At 38.5% G+C, this 12,861-nt stretch overlaps 1 protein-coding gene across 1 annotated transcript in view; it reads left to right on the top strand.

Moving 5' to 3' along the window:
* Positions 1-12,861, top strand: part of USP54 (ubiquitin specific peptidase 54) — a 52,321-nt gene that overhangs the window by 23,534 nt on the left and 15,926 nt on the right. Inside the window, 6 exon segments of the mRNA XM_029087147.1 lie at positions 1,040-1,208; positions 4,463-4,633; positions 8,740-8,871; positions 9,179-9,559; positions 11,054-11,288; positions 12,171-12,310. Of these exon segments, the coding sequence (XP_028942980.1) occupies positions 1,040-1,208; positions 4,463-4,633; positions 8,740-8,871; positions 9,179-9,559; positions 11,054-11,288; positions 12,171-12,310 (1,228 nt within the window).

Here is a 12,861-nt window from a genome sequence, read left to right as displayed (position 1 = left end):
CCTTGCTGACAAGCAGTATAGCTATTCATTGCCTTCTTTTTGGGTTCTTTGTTGAAGTATCCAGATGCCAGTCTTCTCTAGCAGTTGCCAACAACGAATTTTCTGCTTTTTTATCCTTTTCACCAGTCATGAGGTCCTTGACATTAAAGATGCCATTGCTGGGATCTTGGCACACCTGTATTACATGCCATTAATTTGTTTGGTGTTATTTCATGCCACTCTCCTTTTATTCCTTTTATTTCTTCTAGTCATGGAAGCACAAAGATGAGAGAGGAATATTTTCTCCTGTAGTCATGCCGAACAGTTTCAGTGGGAAAACTCTAATTGTATTTGTTCACAGTCACATTTCTCTGCAGAAAAACTTTGCCAAGGATAGGTACTGCAGTGCTTTAGTAGAATGCTTGTGTGTGGAGCAAATTTGTTGGAATAGATGTTCAGAGTATTAGGTGAAACCTGTATTAGTACATGGAGAAGACTTTTGAGATGAATATAACTATGAATTATTGCCTGGCCTATCAAAAGGCTTGCAGAGTTTCTGTAACAGCAGAAATATTCACACACCAGAGTGGCTAGCTTTGACTTGAATTTGCTGTCATGCTGTTGATGTCTTTTATTGCTCATTTTGTTTATGCTGATGGATGGATGAAGAAATTTTGTTAACAGATTCTTTTTTTTTTTTTTTTTGACGCAAAGTTAGAATATTTCAGAGGATAAAAAGCTTTCAATGGAAAAGGAAAAAAAAGGTGAAAGGGAAAGACTATTTTTGTAGTCATATTTTTAGCAGGAATTGTAATTTGTTTATTATTGTTTGGCTAAATTATTGTTTAGCCATAAGATGATGAATACTTTGATTTTAGTTGTGTTAGTTCCAGAGCTCTCTTGGTGAGATACAGTTCAGTGCTGGATATAGAAGGAGTTAAAGAATGTCAATGGAAAATAAATGTCTGAGAGAAGTATGAGGGGGAAAAAAGAGAGCTTATAGAAAATGATGACAGAAAACCTCTCTTGTGCATTTTTTTAATTGTTATTGTTAATTCAGATTGGTCCAAAATGGAAAGATGTTGTGACAAAGTGCATTAAGGGTCACTATCAGCCTTTGCTGCTGCTGTATGCGGATCCAAGAGGAACTCCAGTGTCAACACAAGACTTGCCCCCTCAAGTGGATTTACAGCAATATAGCAGGACTTGCTATGATAGTGAAGACTCGGGTAAGCACTCTGGACTGTATGCCTTATACCTTTATGCCTGTGAAAATTTTTTTTTCTGTTTTGGGTGTGTTTTTGTTCGTCCTTGTGGCTTTGTCAAAGCTGATCTAGAATTCTGAAGAGAACTTCCCGTGTTTCACCTTTGAACCTCTCTCTGAGTCCAAGACTCTGTTGATTGTTTGGGTAGTAATCTTTTCCAAAAAGGTTTGGAGAAAGAAACTGGGGTTGAGGGTTGGGGGGAGAAGTGAAGGACCTGTTCTGACATGGACATAGAGAGGAACAATAACTGATGACTTCTATGACTGACTTCATAAATCCATCAGCAGTTTTAACAGGAGGGGAATGAGACCAGAGATGCATGAACACATAAAATTAAAGGATTAAACTCAGGAGGGAAGTTAGGGAAAAGAAATGTTAAGGAAACATCATAAATGAGTCCTTTGCTAGGATGGTGAAGGGAGATATGGAGGGAAGGGGAAGAATTACCATTTTATTAAAAATAAAAAGAAGAGAGAATCAGTGCAATTTGTCTTCAACCTTTGGCTTGTCTTTTACTCGGATAAAACAGTGCAAGGGATACAAACTGATCTGTGGGAGACAAAAGGGGCAGGGATTGGCAAAGGCTTATGCCCATAGATCATGTTTACTTCTTCATTTTTCAGTCTGTTTTGTATCAAAAAAGGTCTGCAGCTATAGATACGTAGTACTTAACGTCTCAGAGGCCTTCAACACATTGCTGCTTCTTGAATTCTTTGTATTAATGGTAGTCTGTTGAATTAGAAAGATATGTCCAAATAAGGTGCTTCAGAGGTTAGAACTTGGTCTGCTCAAGATATCAGTAGTGGTCTGAACCACCTGTTGGTTTACTGAAGTTCTGCATAATTTTAGACAGTCACACCGTTGGAGGTTGAGGCCTCGAGGAATAGATAAATTCTGAGAAAGATATGAAATTGCAATCCAGATAGGGTGAAAATAAAAACTGGGTCTAAGTTTATATTGTAACGGCTTTGCAAAATAAGATTGTTTCTGTTTTTGGATATTTGCAGAGAACATCCTGAATTAGAGATGGATTTATAAGTTGCCAAGAACAGGAAGACGAGACTAAAACTCAAAATAGAACCTTTCTTCCAGGATTTTAGCCTATTTATACAACTGTAATTCCAAGAACATTTTATGGTTTTCCTGGCCAGTAGCTAACTTTATGCTTCCTGGACAATGAATCTGTAGAGAACATCTGCTGTCTCATTATTTATATGTTGACAGTCTACCAGCAATGAAATAAATATCCAACTCCTCTTAAAAATAAATACAAATAAAAAGGCTGATAAGATGACCTTCACTTCTCACTTGACGAGATGCCTTGCAATTTATAAACCTATCTTCCTGTTCCAAAAGAAATGGGAAGTCTGGAGGAGGGAGGGGAGAGGATAGATAGCCTTCAGTGCTATAGATCAGTTGTGAGCACTTGTACAAGCTTTAGGTCAATATATGCTGTAAATTTGCCTTGCTATTCTGCTGTTTGATCTACAGGAAATACATAGATAATCCTACTGCTCATTGTCTGTAGTATCTAATATTGTGACTTCAGGAAGCTGAATACAAAAATATGTGTATAGAAAGGTTTTTCCTTTCAGATAAAATTCAGAAGGCTGTAGTGAGTAACCTGCTCTTTCATTTCAAAAACACTTGGTGGATCTCAAGGCTTACTCCTGTAGTCTATGGTGTTCAACATTGATACCAAGCTCTTGAGAGAATGCCAGAAGAAACCATACCCTACATATTTTCCGGTAGATAGAAGTGAATTATTTTCTAGCCTTGATGATATCCAGAGTTTTCTACCCTAATATACCTTTTTCATTATGGCCTACACCACGCATAACAACAGCTTCTTCTGGATTCTTCAGTGTTACAAGATATCCATGGCCCATAATTCACAAATGAACAGAGATTGCTTATTCTTACATTGTTGATCACAATATTGTACCTGAACTGTTGTCAAGGGAATCTGATAAATGCATCTAATCACATCAAGATTTGATACTGCAAGTTATGGAGGAAAGATTGTCATAGATGCTGGTACAAAATGATGTGAAGCTAAGTGCAAACAACTCCTCTTAATGTTTTTTATTTTCTGTTGAATAAAGAATTCCGTTTACGAATTGTTTTCTACTACTCAGTTCCTCAGCACTGATTCCAGTTGCCTACATTAACCTTTCTTTCTGTGACTGTCATCTTGGTTAACAGCTATATTCTGTATTTCTTTAGACCAATAAGAATTTTAACAATGAAGGAAGTGGAGGGAAGTTTCTGACTTCAAAAGTTGTTAGGCATCCTTAAATAGGACATCAACTACAGGATTTGCTCTCACCAAAAACATTTAAGTGCCTTCAGGCTGAGTGTTTGTGATTAAACATAAGAATGACTTTCTTCTTCCATTTCTTTCTTCTTCTTTAATTTCTCCACTGAGAAATGAGTATGAAATGAATATCCTTTGTGTTCAGAATTATATACATCGCATATATAAAATGGCCAACAGTCTTCAAACTGTTCAGATTTTTACTTTTATGTGCTGAAAGTGGTAGGAGGAGGTTGTCTTTTTCTCTTCTTTTAATGAGTTTAGGAATTACTGTGCTGAAGTTGAATCATGATGCTTCATCCTTTTCAGTATCCCGCTTGTGCAGGGGAGCATTGCTAGTTTCTTCAGAAGGAGCAGGTTACTTTGCTTTAGATAATACACTTTCAGTGTAGCGTTTTACTGGGTAAGCTTTTGAGTCATAATAGGTGAAATGTGTTAATTATTATAACTTATTATAAGGTTTTTTACCCTTGTTAATATTTTGTACTTTACTATTTTTTTAGCTTTGGCTTTCCCTGAAGCAGTGTATTTCATATTTTAATTATACTTGACAGTGTCGAAAATTAATGACAAATAATTTCAGTGTGGTACTAATGTGTGCTTTCAGTCCAATAGAAGTAGCTTAATTTTGCATAATAAAAGTATTTGGTAAATTTGGAGTTATCAAAGAGAAAAAAACAAAGGTTTGCAGAAGGAATGACACTGTCTTCTCCTTTCCAAAGGGACAGTGAGTGTCGCCTTTCACATAAGCTCTGGTGTCCTTGAATCTGAGTTTGTCTGGTTTTCTGTTAACTACTGTGTAGTTTACTCTGTTTTCTTTTTTTAGCCTCTCCTGACTTTTCTAATAGCCCAAAAAGATCGAAATTTGACATTGCTTCCTTGACATTGCCTCCTTCCCTAGGGAGAGAACCTTCCATCTCCAGTGATACCAGGACAGATTCCTCTACAGAGAGTTACCCTTATAAACAGGCGCACCATGAGTCCGTGGTCAGTCACTTCTCCTCTGACTCGCAAGGGACGGTCATCTACAATGTGGAGAATGATGCAGCTTCACAAAGCAGCAGGGACACAGGTAGCAGATACCATTATATTTGTGTGATTGTTGTTAATAAACATGATGAATGCAGTGTATTCCAGTGAAAAATCTCTCTATATACAACTTAGAATAGTGAGCAGTGTTTGTTTAGTATCCTAAATGTTTTTGGTTTGTAATGAACCGTTGACATTCATGAAAGATAAGTATAATTTTAAATGTGTGGCTTTTGTAGACTTGTATCTAGCCAGACAAACATTTACAGATGTTTTTTTTATGTTATCCACAATTCTACCTGCTCTCTTTGTTATATAATTCTGTAAGCTGGAGTCTGTATAGTGCTATTGTTAAGGTTTGGTAAGTGGTGTGTGTGCTACTTACTCATCTACAGACAGTTACTTCATTTCAGGAGTTGCAGCTGTCTGGGAAAGGTGCTTTCATCACCAGAGTCTCTCATACTTGGGCACTAAGGACTTTCTATGTAAGTGGGTGTTGGTAGTATTTACTGCACCAGGAAGGAGCTAAGGTGCTTTCCTGCCTCTGTCACGAAAGCGAGTTGAGTGTCATCTGCAATGACAAGACAATCTGTATAGATGCTCGTTCCGGCAGCTGAAAAGTCTACCTGAACACTCTTTAGTTGAAAAGAGATTAACTGGAAGTCAGATGGCTTAGATCTCCGCTATTATTTATGCCCAGTGATCCTGGTTAGCCTGTTTCTACACACAATAACTTCTAACATGATTTCTGAAAAAGCAGTGCATGAGTTAAGGTCAGACTTCTTCAGTATCAGAAATATGATCTGCTAAGTCTGTTTGAAAATTTACTTTATTGTGCCTTAAATAGACTTTCTAAGAAGAAAGTCAGCAACAATTTGATGTTTGCTGCACCAGAGTGTCAACAGCTATCATACCACTTTGTCCTTCTAGTTGCAAAATAGTTGCTCTCTTGTATTGTGACAATATATGCATATTTGGTTCATTTTGAAACAGCCTATGGTACAAATATTTTTCACATCAAAAATTCAGAAAAAAAATGTTTCAAGTTGATTTTGTTTAGTACTCTTTGATTCATTATCAGAGGTCCAAGTAACTGTAATACATTATTTTAGATAGCCTGACAGTACTTTTAATGTTTTAGCAAATACTTAATGCTGTAAGTTTCAGTCATAGTCCTAGATAGAGTGTGAGAAAGAAGGGAAAGTCAGAGCAGAATCTGAGTAATGAGGAAATAAAATTTATGTTAATCTTCAAAGTATGAAGAAGACAAAATTGGAAATGCTAGTGGAGTATTGTTTATATAGTCTCTAAAAGTGGCACAGAGTTTATTGGATTAGGTTTCTCCCTGCAAAACCTGCCATGCAGAAATCAGCAGAAAAGGGAGGGTAGTGGGATGGTTGCAAACGTGTAAGCATGAAGTTCAGCATGTAACCTTTTGTTCTGTCATTTTTAGTGACTTTGTCCTTTTCTTTTTCTTTCTTCTCCTACTGATTCTATCCTATGTTATTCCCTTCAGTTTAGCCCATCTCACCACCTAAATTTAGTTGTCCTCATCTTCCCTGATTCAGCCTTAGCTATAGTCAGTGTGTGCCCTTAGCTAGCCACCTGTCTGGACTTTTCCCCCTTTTTTTTTACCTACCCAAAACCTTTCCAAAAAAGTCAGTCTGCCAACTCATACAACTGCTCAGTCATCAAATGCTGATCCGTGGGGCTATAAAGAAGCCATCCACATTGACCTGTCAACTGAATCGTTCTGGGCAAGAGCAGGATTCTTCATTTAATGGCCATTTACCCACTACTCCAGCCCAGAAAATTAATGGACCCTGTCCCACATCGTCCTCTGGGGAAGGACCACCATTGGGTTGTATGACCTCTGGCCCCTGGGTACTTCAGAATGGGGGCATGAAGAGTGGCTGCATAAGCCCCTTCTTGCTCCTACCAACCTGTGCTGCTGAGAAAAATGTGCGTATTCTGGCTGCCCTATTCATGCATCCGATTTCAGTGGGAGGGAGTAGGGGGTGTTCAGTCTTAATCTGTTTGATTTCATTCTCTTCTCTAACAAATTCTTAGACATGAACACAACCCCTACAAAACCAAACTTTTCCTTTGACTCTCACTGTTTGCTTATGAAGCCATCCCACCTCTGGAGGATGAGGTATTTAAGTGGTACATTCAGCAAAGGCAACCTTTTAAGTGTATGACTGGGCACTGAGACAGAAACCCTGGCTTGTTATTTTAGTGAATTTAAAAAAAAAAAAAAAAAAGTCAGTGTAAAGTGCTAGCTAATATTTTTGGGATTGTAATTCCTATATTCATGCATTATGTTGGATTTAGTCTTTGTTCCAGAGGGTCCAAGTAAAGACAACAAAGCTTGTGTCCTGCAACCTTTTGATTCTTGGCATCTCCTCCATAACTATGAAATGTCCAGTGACAATAGGACAAAATTTGCATTTTATGAAAGGAGGAGAAAATAATTATGCAAAGCTAGCAGCCTTCATTCTACCAGGCTCTAATTAGTGTATGCAAACCCTAAGGTAGTTCCAGTAGTGCTAAATATTTTTAAATAGTTTCTGTTAACAGTACTTTAAGGATGCTAACCAAGCACTCCCTGTCAGGTTGAAAGAACTTTGGGGGGAAAAATGTTTAACTAGGGAAGTTGTACACTCTGAAGTGAAACATGAGCTGCTTTTGTCTTGAGGGGAGCCACTACAAGATTTATTATAAGATATTATTATACAATAATACTGTTCTTTCAGTCCCTAAATATAAGTGACAGTCCATGCTGTAAAGGGGGGGGGAAATAATCCCAAAGCACTGACTTATGCTCAGTCACCTAAATGCTGCACATCTATCTTCACTGCCAACATTTCTCTTCCTTAATTTCTTTTCTTTTATATAATCTGCTTGTTTCTAAAGAATTTGGCTACAAATCACTCTCCACTGTGCAAATGAATAGAAATGCGAGTCTTGTGTAGGTTGCTTTTTGTTATTGGGATTCCTTCCCCCTATTGTAGTATCTTTGTAGCAACTGTAGTTGAAGTGAATTATTTTTTTCAACTATTGAAGGTACAATTTTATGTGTAAAGTCTGCTTTAAATGTTGTTGATTTTTATGTTAATCTCTAGAGAAGGGAGAAGGCTCAGACCAGCCAGCTGTGTAGTCTGGGGGCTGTTAATCCACTATTGGGTATAGGGATTTTCCTTTCCTGTCATCCTATGCAAGGTGAAAGTTGCTGATATAAAGGCTAGAGAAAAGTCTTCGTAGCTTATTCATAAATTCCGTTCTTATCCTGCATCTCTGCTTGGGACCATTCACGTGAGTAAAGCCATGCGTGTGTCTGTGCTTGCAGGTTTAGGACTGTGAATGTGTGAGAAACATAAAATTAAGAAAAGGCAATATGGAAAACTTGTGATGTCAAATACTTTTAATTCACATTTGATGTGAGGAAACGGAGAATAAATTGTGTGCAAGAGAAAATATTAGCACTTGGACACATGAGCATAGTAAGGGAACGTTGTGTGTCAGCTGATCCATGTTGATGGCTTGTGTGTATGCTCTTAGCTTGTGGTAGATTTGAATTAGCTGGCTTAGCCTTGAGATCCAATTGAGGCTTCTTCACTGTAGACTAAGCTAACTTCAGATTACTTAGTATTTGCTACAGGCAAAGAGAGTGCAGATGGGTAGTTAGTGCAGAGCAGCTGATGATGTGCAGTAATTTGTTATTACATGGTAACTCATTCCTGTGTTTGAGTCTTCATTCAACAGAGTAATGTCAAGCAAGCTGTCTTCAGGAGTTTCATGTTCGTGGATGTTAAAACCGAAAAAATACTTAGACAGCAAGAAAGTGATGCCCTTAGACTATTAGAAGACAAGGCAGAGTCAACTTTTCCCTCTCCCTGTGGATGGGCTCTCATTAACCAGAGCCCTTGGAGGGGCTGTATTCTCTTTTATGGCCTTAAAAATGGAGCACCCTCCCCAAAGCAAAAGCAAAAGCAAAAACTTTAGGATACAAAAACTTACCCAAACCTGTCAGTTAGTGTTGAAGTGTCTGCAGCTCCTAACAAGCAGGAGAGCCCTGCTGCTCTTAGCACACGGAACATTCAGTCCGAAGGCTCTTGTCATCTCTACTGTGTTCTTCTGTCCTTCCAGGACATCTGACTGACAGTGAGTGCAACCAGAGACATGTTTCCAAAAAGGGCTTGCTAGCAGACCGCAAGAGGAGTTCTAGCCGGTCTCGGCGAAAAGGAGACGAGGCTCAGTCATCAGGATACCATAGTGAAGGCAAGAGATGTTACTTTATTTCAAATATCAGTATCTTTTTATGCATGTTTTGGAGATCCCCAGTGTGTACATGCATTCCCCTCCTTGTTTCTTACGTCTTTTTCTGTATTTTTTCTTGTCTTTGCCTTTTTTTTTTCTTTTTTTTTTTCTGTTTGGGGGGTGTTGGTTGGTTGAGTTTTTTTATTTTGCTGAAGGGCTTTTTGGGTTGTTTTTTACTTTTAAAAGGCTGCGTGAAGATGCTGCAAGTAGGGCTGCTAGTTTAATCTGAAGTTATTTTTGTGGCTTTTGCTGTCTCTATAAACTGCAGGAGAAACCTTGAAGGAGAAACAAGCCCCCAGAACTGCCTCCAAACCATCCAGCAGCACCAGCAGGCTGAAGGAATTTAAAGAGACAGTGAGCAGTATGATCCACAGCCGACCACAGCAGATTTCTCAAACCATACAGAATTCCCCTCGTGGAGGGAGTGGTGTGGATCAAGCAGGAACACGACCCTCAAAAGGCCTGTCTGCACACTCTCGAGACTGGGAAGTGGAGAGTACCAGTAGTGAGTCTAAATCCAGTTCGTCTAGCAGGTATCGGCCAACCTGGAGACCCAAAAGAGAGTCTCTGAATATAGACAGCATCTTCAGTAAAGACAAAAGGAAGCATTGTGGCTACACTCAGCTTAGCCCCTTCTCTGAAGAAGCAGGTAAGAGTTTGAGAAGAAAGATTTATTTCAGAATGTGTGGAATTTATAATACTCCACTATCTAGTTTTGTTTAAGTAAAGTAGGAAAGTGAAATTTGGAACAGGGCATTTAGGTCAGCGGTGAGTCGTGTCCTTGAAGGCTGGTTTCTGTGTGGGTATTCATGTTGCATGTATGATACTTCTGTTTGCTTTCTCTGTGCTGATTTCATGTGTAAGGAAGTAATAAAGGAAACATTACCATCTCTGCTGCTTAAATGGATGACACAGGGACAGACTGCTAAGTATCTGGAAGTTCATCCCTCGGAATGGCCTTTTGTGTTCATCTGTCTTTTTCTCTGTTGCTCATGGTATTTTTGTATGATGGCTCAGACTATGGTATGGCAAGTACCTCATGTATCAGTGCTGAGTTCTTGTAAGGATAAGAGCCTGGCAGCCAGTGATGATTTATCTGGGACCATCTTACACCATAGCAGCTATGCAACTTGTATGTAGAGACTCTGTCCTCAGCTTTGTTGTTTTTGAAGGTAATACCCAAAGTTGTTCGACATCAGATCTTATCTTTTGCCCTTGCCCCAGCACCCCGTTTCCCTTTTTCCAGTCTGCAAATGTATATGTTATTTTGCTCCCTATCAAGAGGAGAGTACTCCTGAAACTGTAAAGGGTGTGCAGAGCAGATGTTTACCAGTTCCTGGGTTTTATGCTACTGGAGCTGCTGTGCTCATATCTCGGAGTGCTCGAAGGACAGCGTGTGGATGAGAAGAAAGAGGTTTGTGTGACTGGCAGTAGAGTTGTAGTTAGTGAGGATGCTGTTTCATAAGTTTGGGGATCTGGAGAGAGGGAGGGACAGATTATACCAACTAGGAGGAGCTGAAGGTTGAAAAGAATTGGGAAGCATAAAAAAATACATGTAGGGAAGGTGAAGAGAGAAGAGAACACAGCTCCAGGGAAGGAAGCCAGGGGAGCAAACAAGAGGTAAGTGGGAAGACACAGTGAAATCAGTGAATAACAATTAATAAAAAAAGGAAAAAAAAGTTTTCCTGTCTTCTATGAACTAATGTTATATGAGTCTCATCAGATCGTAAATAGCAGAATGAACAGTGTAAAAAGTGAAGCATCTGAAGTAGATATGACAGAGTACAATGACAAATACAAACTGGAAATACAGCTGGGTATACTGTAAAATGATCTTGTACAAATACAAATTGTTATGAGGAGGAAGGGGTTTTCTTTCCAGACTTGTTACCTAGGGGGAATAGGATAAATTATACTAAAGGGGAAAGATTCAAAAATAAATTTGTTTAATAGATTATTGCTTAATATTACTAGGAATGCTATAGAAATATTGAGGGTTTTTTGTGCTTAATATTGCTGGTTTTACACTAAATCAAAGGCAGCACTTCTGGTTTAAGTATGGTTGAGAAGCTAACATGTATAGATGATTTGCTGGTATTGAAGCTTGGATCTTCTACCACGCTATACTCTTTTGTTTTGACAGGTAAAGAACTTATTGAGAATGAGGTGAAGGAACACGCTGTTCAAGAAACAAAATCAAGCCAGTCAAATGCCAGATACAAGCGTGGTGTGCTAGGCCGGGGCACCCAGCATCATATGGTGGATCAACACCCTCATCTAATACAGAGGATGGAGTCTGGCTATGAGAGCAGTGAACGCAACAGCAACAGCCCAGTTAGTCTGGACATACCCTTGTCTGAAAGCTCAAGCACCCACAGGTAGATTTCAACAAACTGCATTTTTGGAGCGATTGCAGTCTTGATTTCTTTTTTGTAGTTACATAATGGTGTAGAACATGTAGTTACATAATGGTGTAAATTTACTTTTTTAAAAATGCAAAATGACACTCCTAGCTTGTAATACAGGTTTATTGGGGTGGGGGAGAAATAGAAGGGAAATAGGAATCTGAGTGAGTTCAATTCCTTTTCTTGTCAGAGTATTGATAGCTTACTGCTAGTGAGAAGGAGAATAAATGGGGTTCAGTTGAATGAGAAATGTTGACTGAAATGATGCATCTGACGTAGTCGTACCCTTAGTCTGTCATTTAAAAATTCAACTAAAATGTCAAATTCTGTACTTGTCCTTTGAACAGCTCATAGACCTTTTTGTTACATTTAAACCATTGCTTGATAGAAGGCTTGTACAAAATGAGGAATCAATAGTCTTGTATAGAAATCTTTGACATTTTCAGCTTGAGAGGTTCGTTGAAGTCTTGCAGGACACTTGCAATATTTATGTGGAAAAATAAATAGACAGCACAATGTGTTTCTCTGCTTTGCTTAGGAAGCTTAAGGCATTCACAAACTGAGACTGTTTATGGACAGAATAGTAGACTTTTAGCTGTAAGAATCTGATGAGAACAGCCATCAGATTATGGTTTTATAATATGCATTGCATATTCTTATGGAGGATAAGAGAATTACTGTCTTCCCCCTTGTTAATTTTCTCTTTCTCCATTTCTCACAAGATTTTCTTCTGATATATATATATTTTTAAATGAAATTAAAATGCAAGTAAATATGTGATGATAAAAAGGGTAGATACAATTTCTCCTGGAGAGATTAGTAAAATGGTAAACTGTAATTTGTCTCTTCTTGGAGGGATGTTCATATGAAGCGAGCTGGTGGATTGGTTCCTGCCTGGCGCAACATCCCAAAGTCTCAGAGTAGCAGCATATTGGAAATGGAGTCTACTTCATCAGTTGGGAGCTGGGCAAACAGCCCATGCACCATTGGAAATGGTAAGATATGCTTCCTTGGAAGCAGTAGTTTTGCAAGCTAAATTGTATTTGATTGTAATTGTTATTTACTTTCTGGATGTTTATCTTCACAGTGGAGTTACAAGTAAAAGGGAAAGAAACATTGAGGAACATAACACAGTTTTGCGAAATGTTACTTAGAGGATTTACCAAAGGGGGTTGCAAAAGCCTTTGTTGGAATATTCCTTTGAACGTGTTGCTCTGGCATCTTTTTTAGTATTGACTTAACCAATAAAGTTATTTTTCCTATGCTTTCCCATAACTCGGTATCCTGCCATCAGTGGAAAATACCTTCCCAAGCATAGCTCATAATAACTTAGTAGGATTGATGAGCCCTGAAAACAGGATCATAATGCTATACAGAATTCAAAAATGTCAGAAATGAGAGTGGATGTTTACAAGATGCTTGGGCTAAGGCAGAGCTTTTTTGCAGATGCTCATTCTGATTATGTTCTGTTCTGAGCAAATACTTTGTTCTAGAGAATGTCTGGGAAAGGGAAAGGGAGGAGGGGAGACACTTTTGGAATACAGGT

The sequence above is a fragment of the Antrostomus carolinensis genome, unplaced genomic scaffold (genome assembly GCF_000700745.2).
Source record: "Antrostomus carolinensis isolate BGI_N321 unplaced genomic scaffold, ASM70074v2 scaffold16120, whole genome shotgun sequence".
Classification (NCBI taxonomy): Eukaryota; Metazoa; Chordata; class Aves; order Caprimulgiformes; family Caprimulgidae; genus Antrostomus; species Antrostomus carolinensis.
The sequence above is the reverse complement of the archived record's forward strand: the minus strand, read 5'-3'. Positions and strand labels throughout refer to the sequence as shown.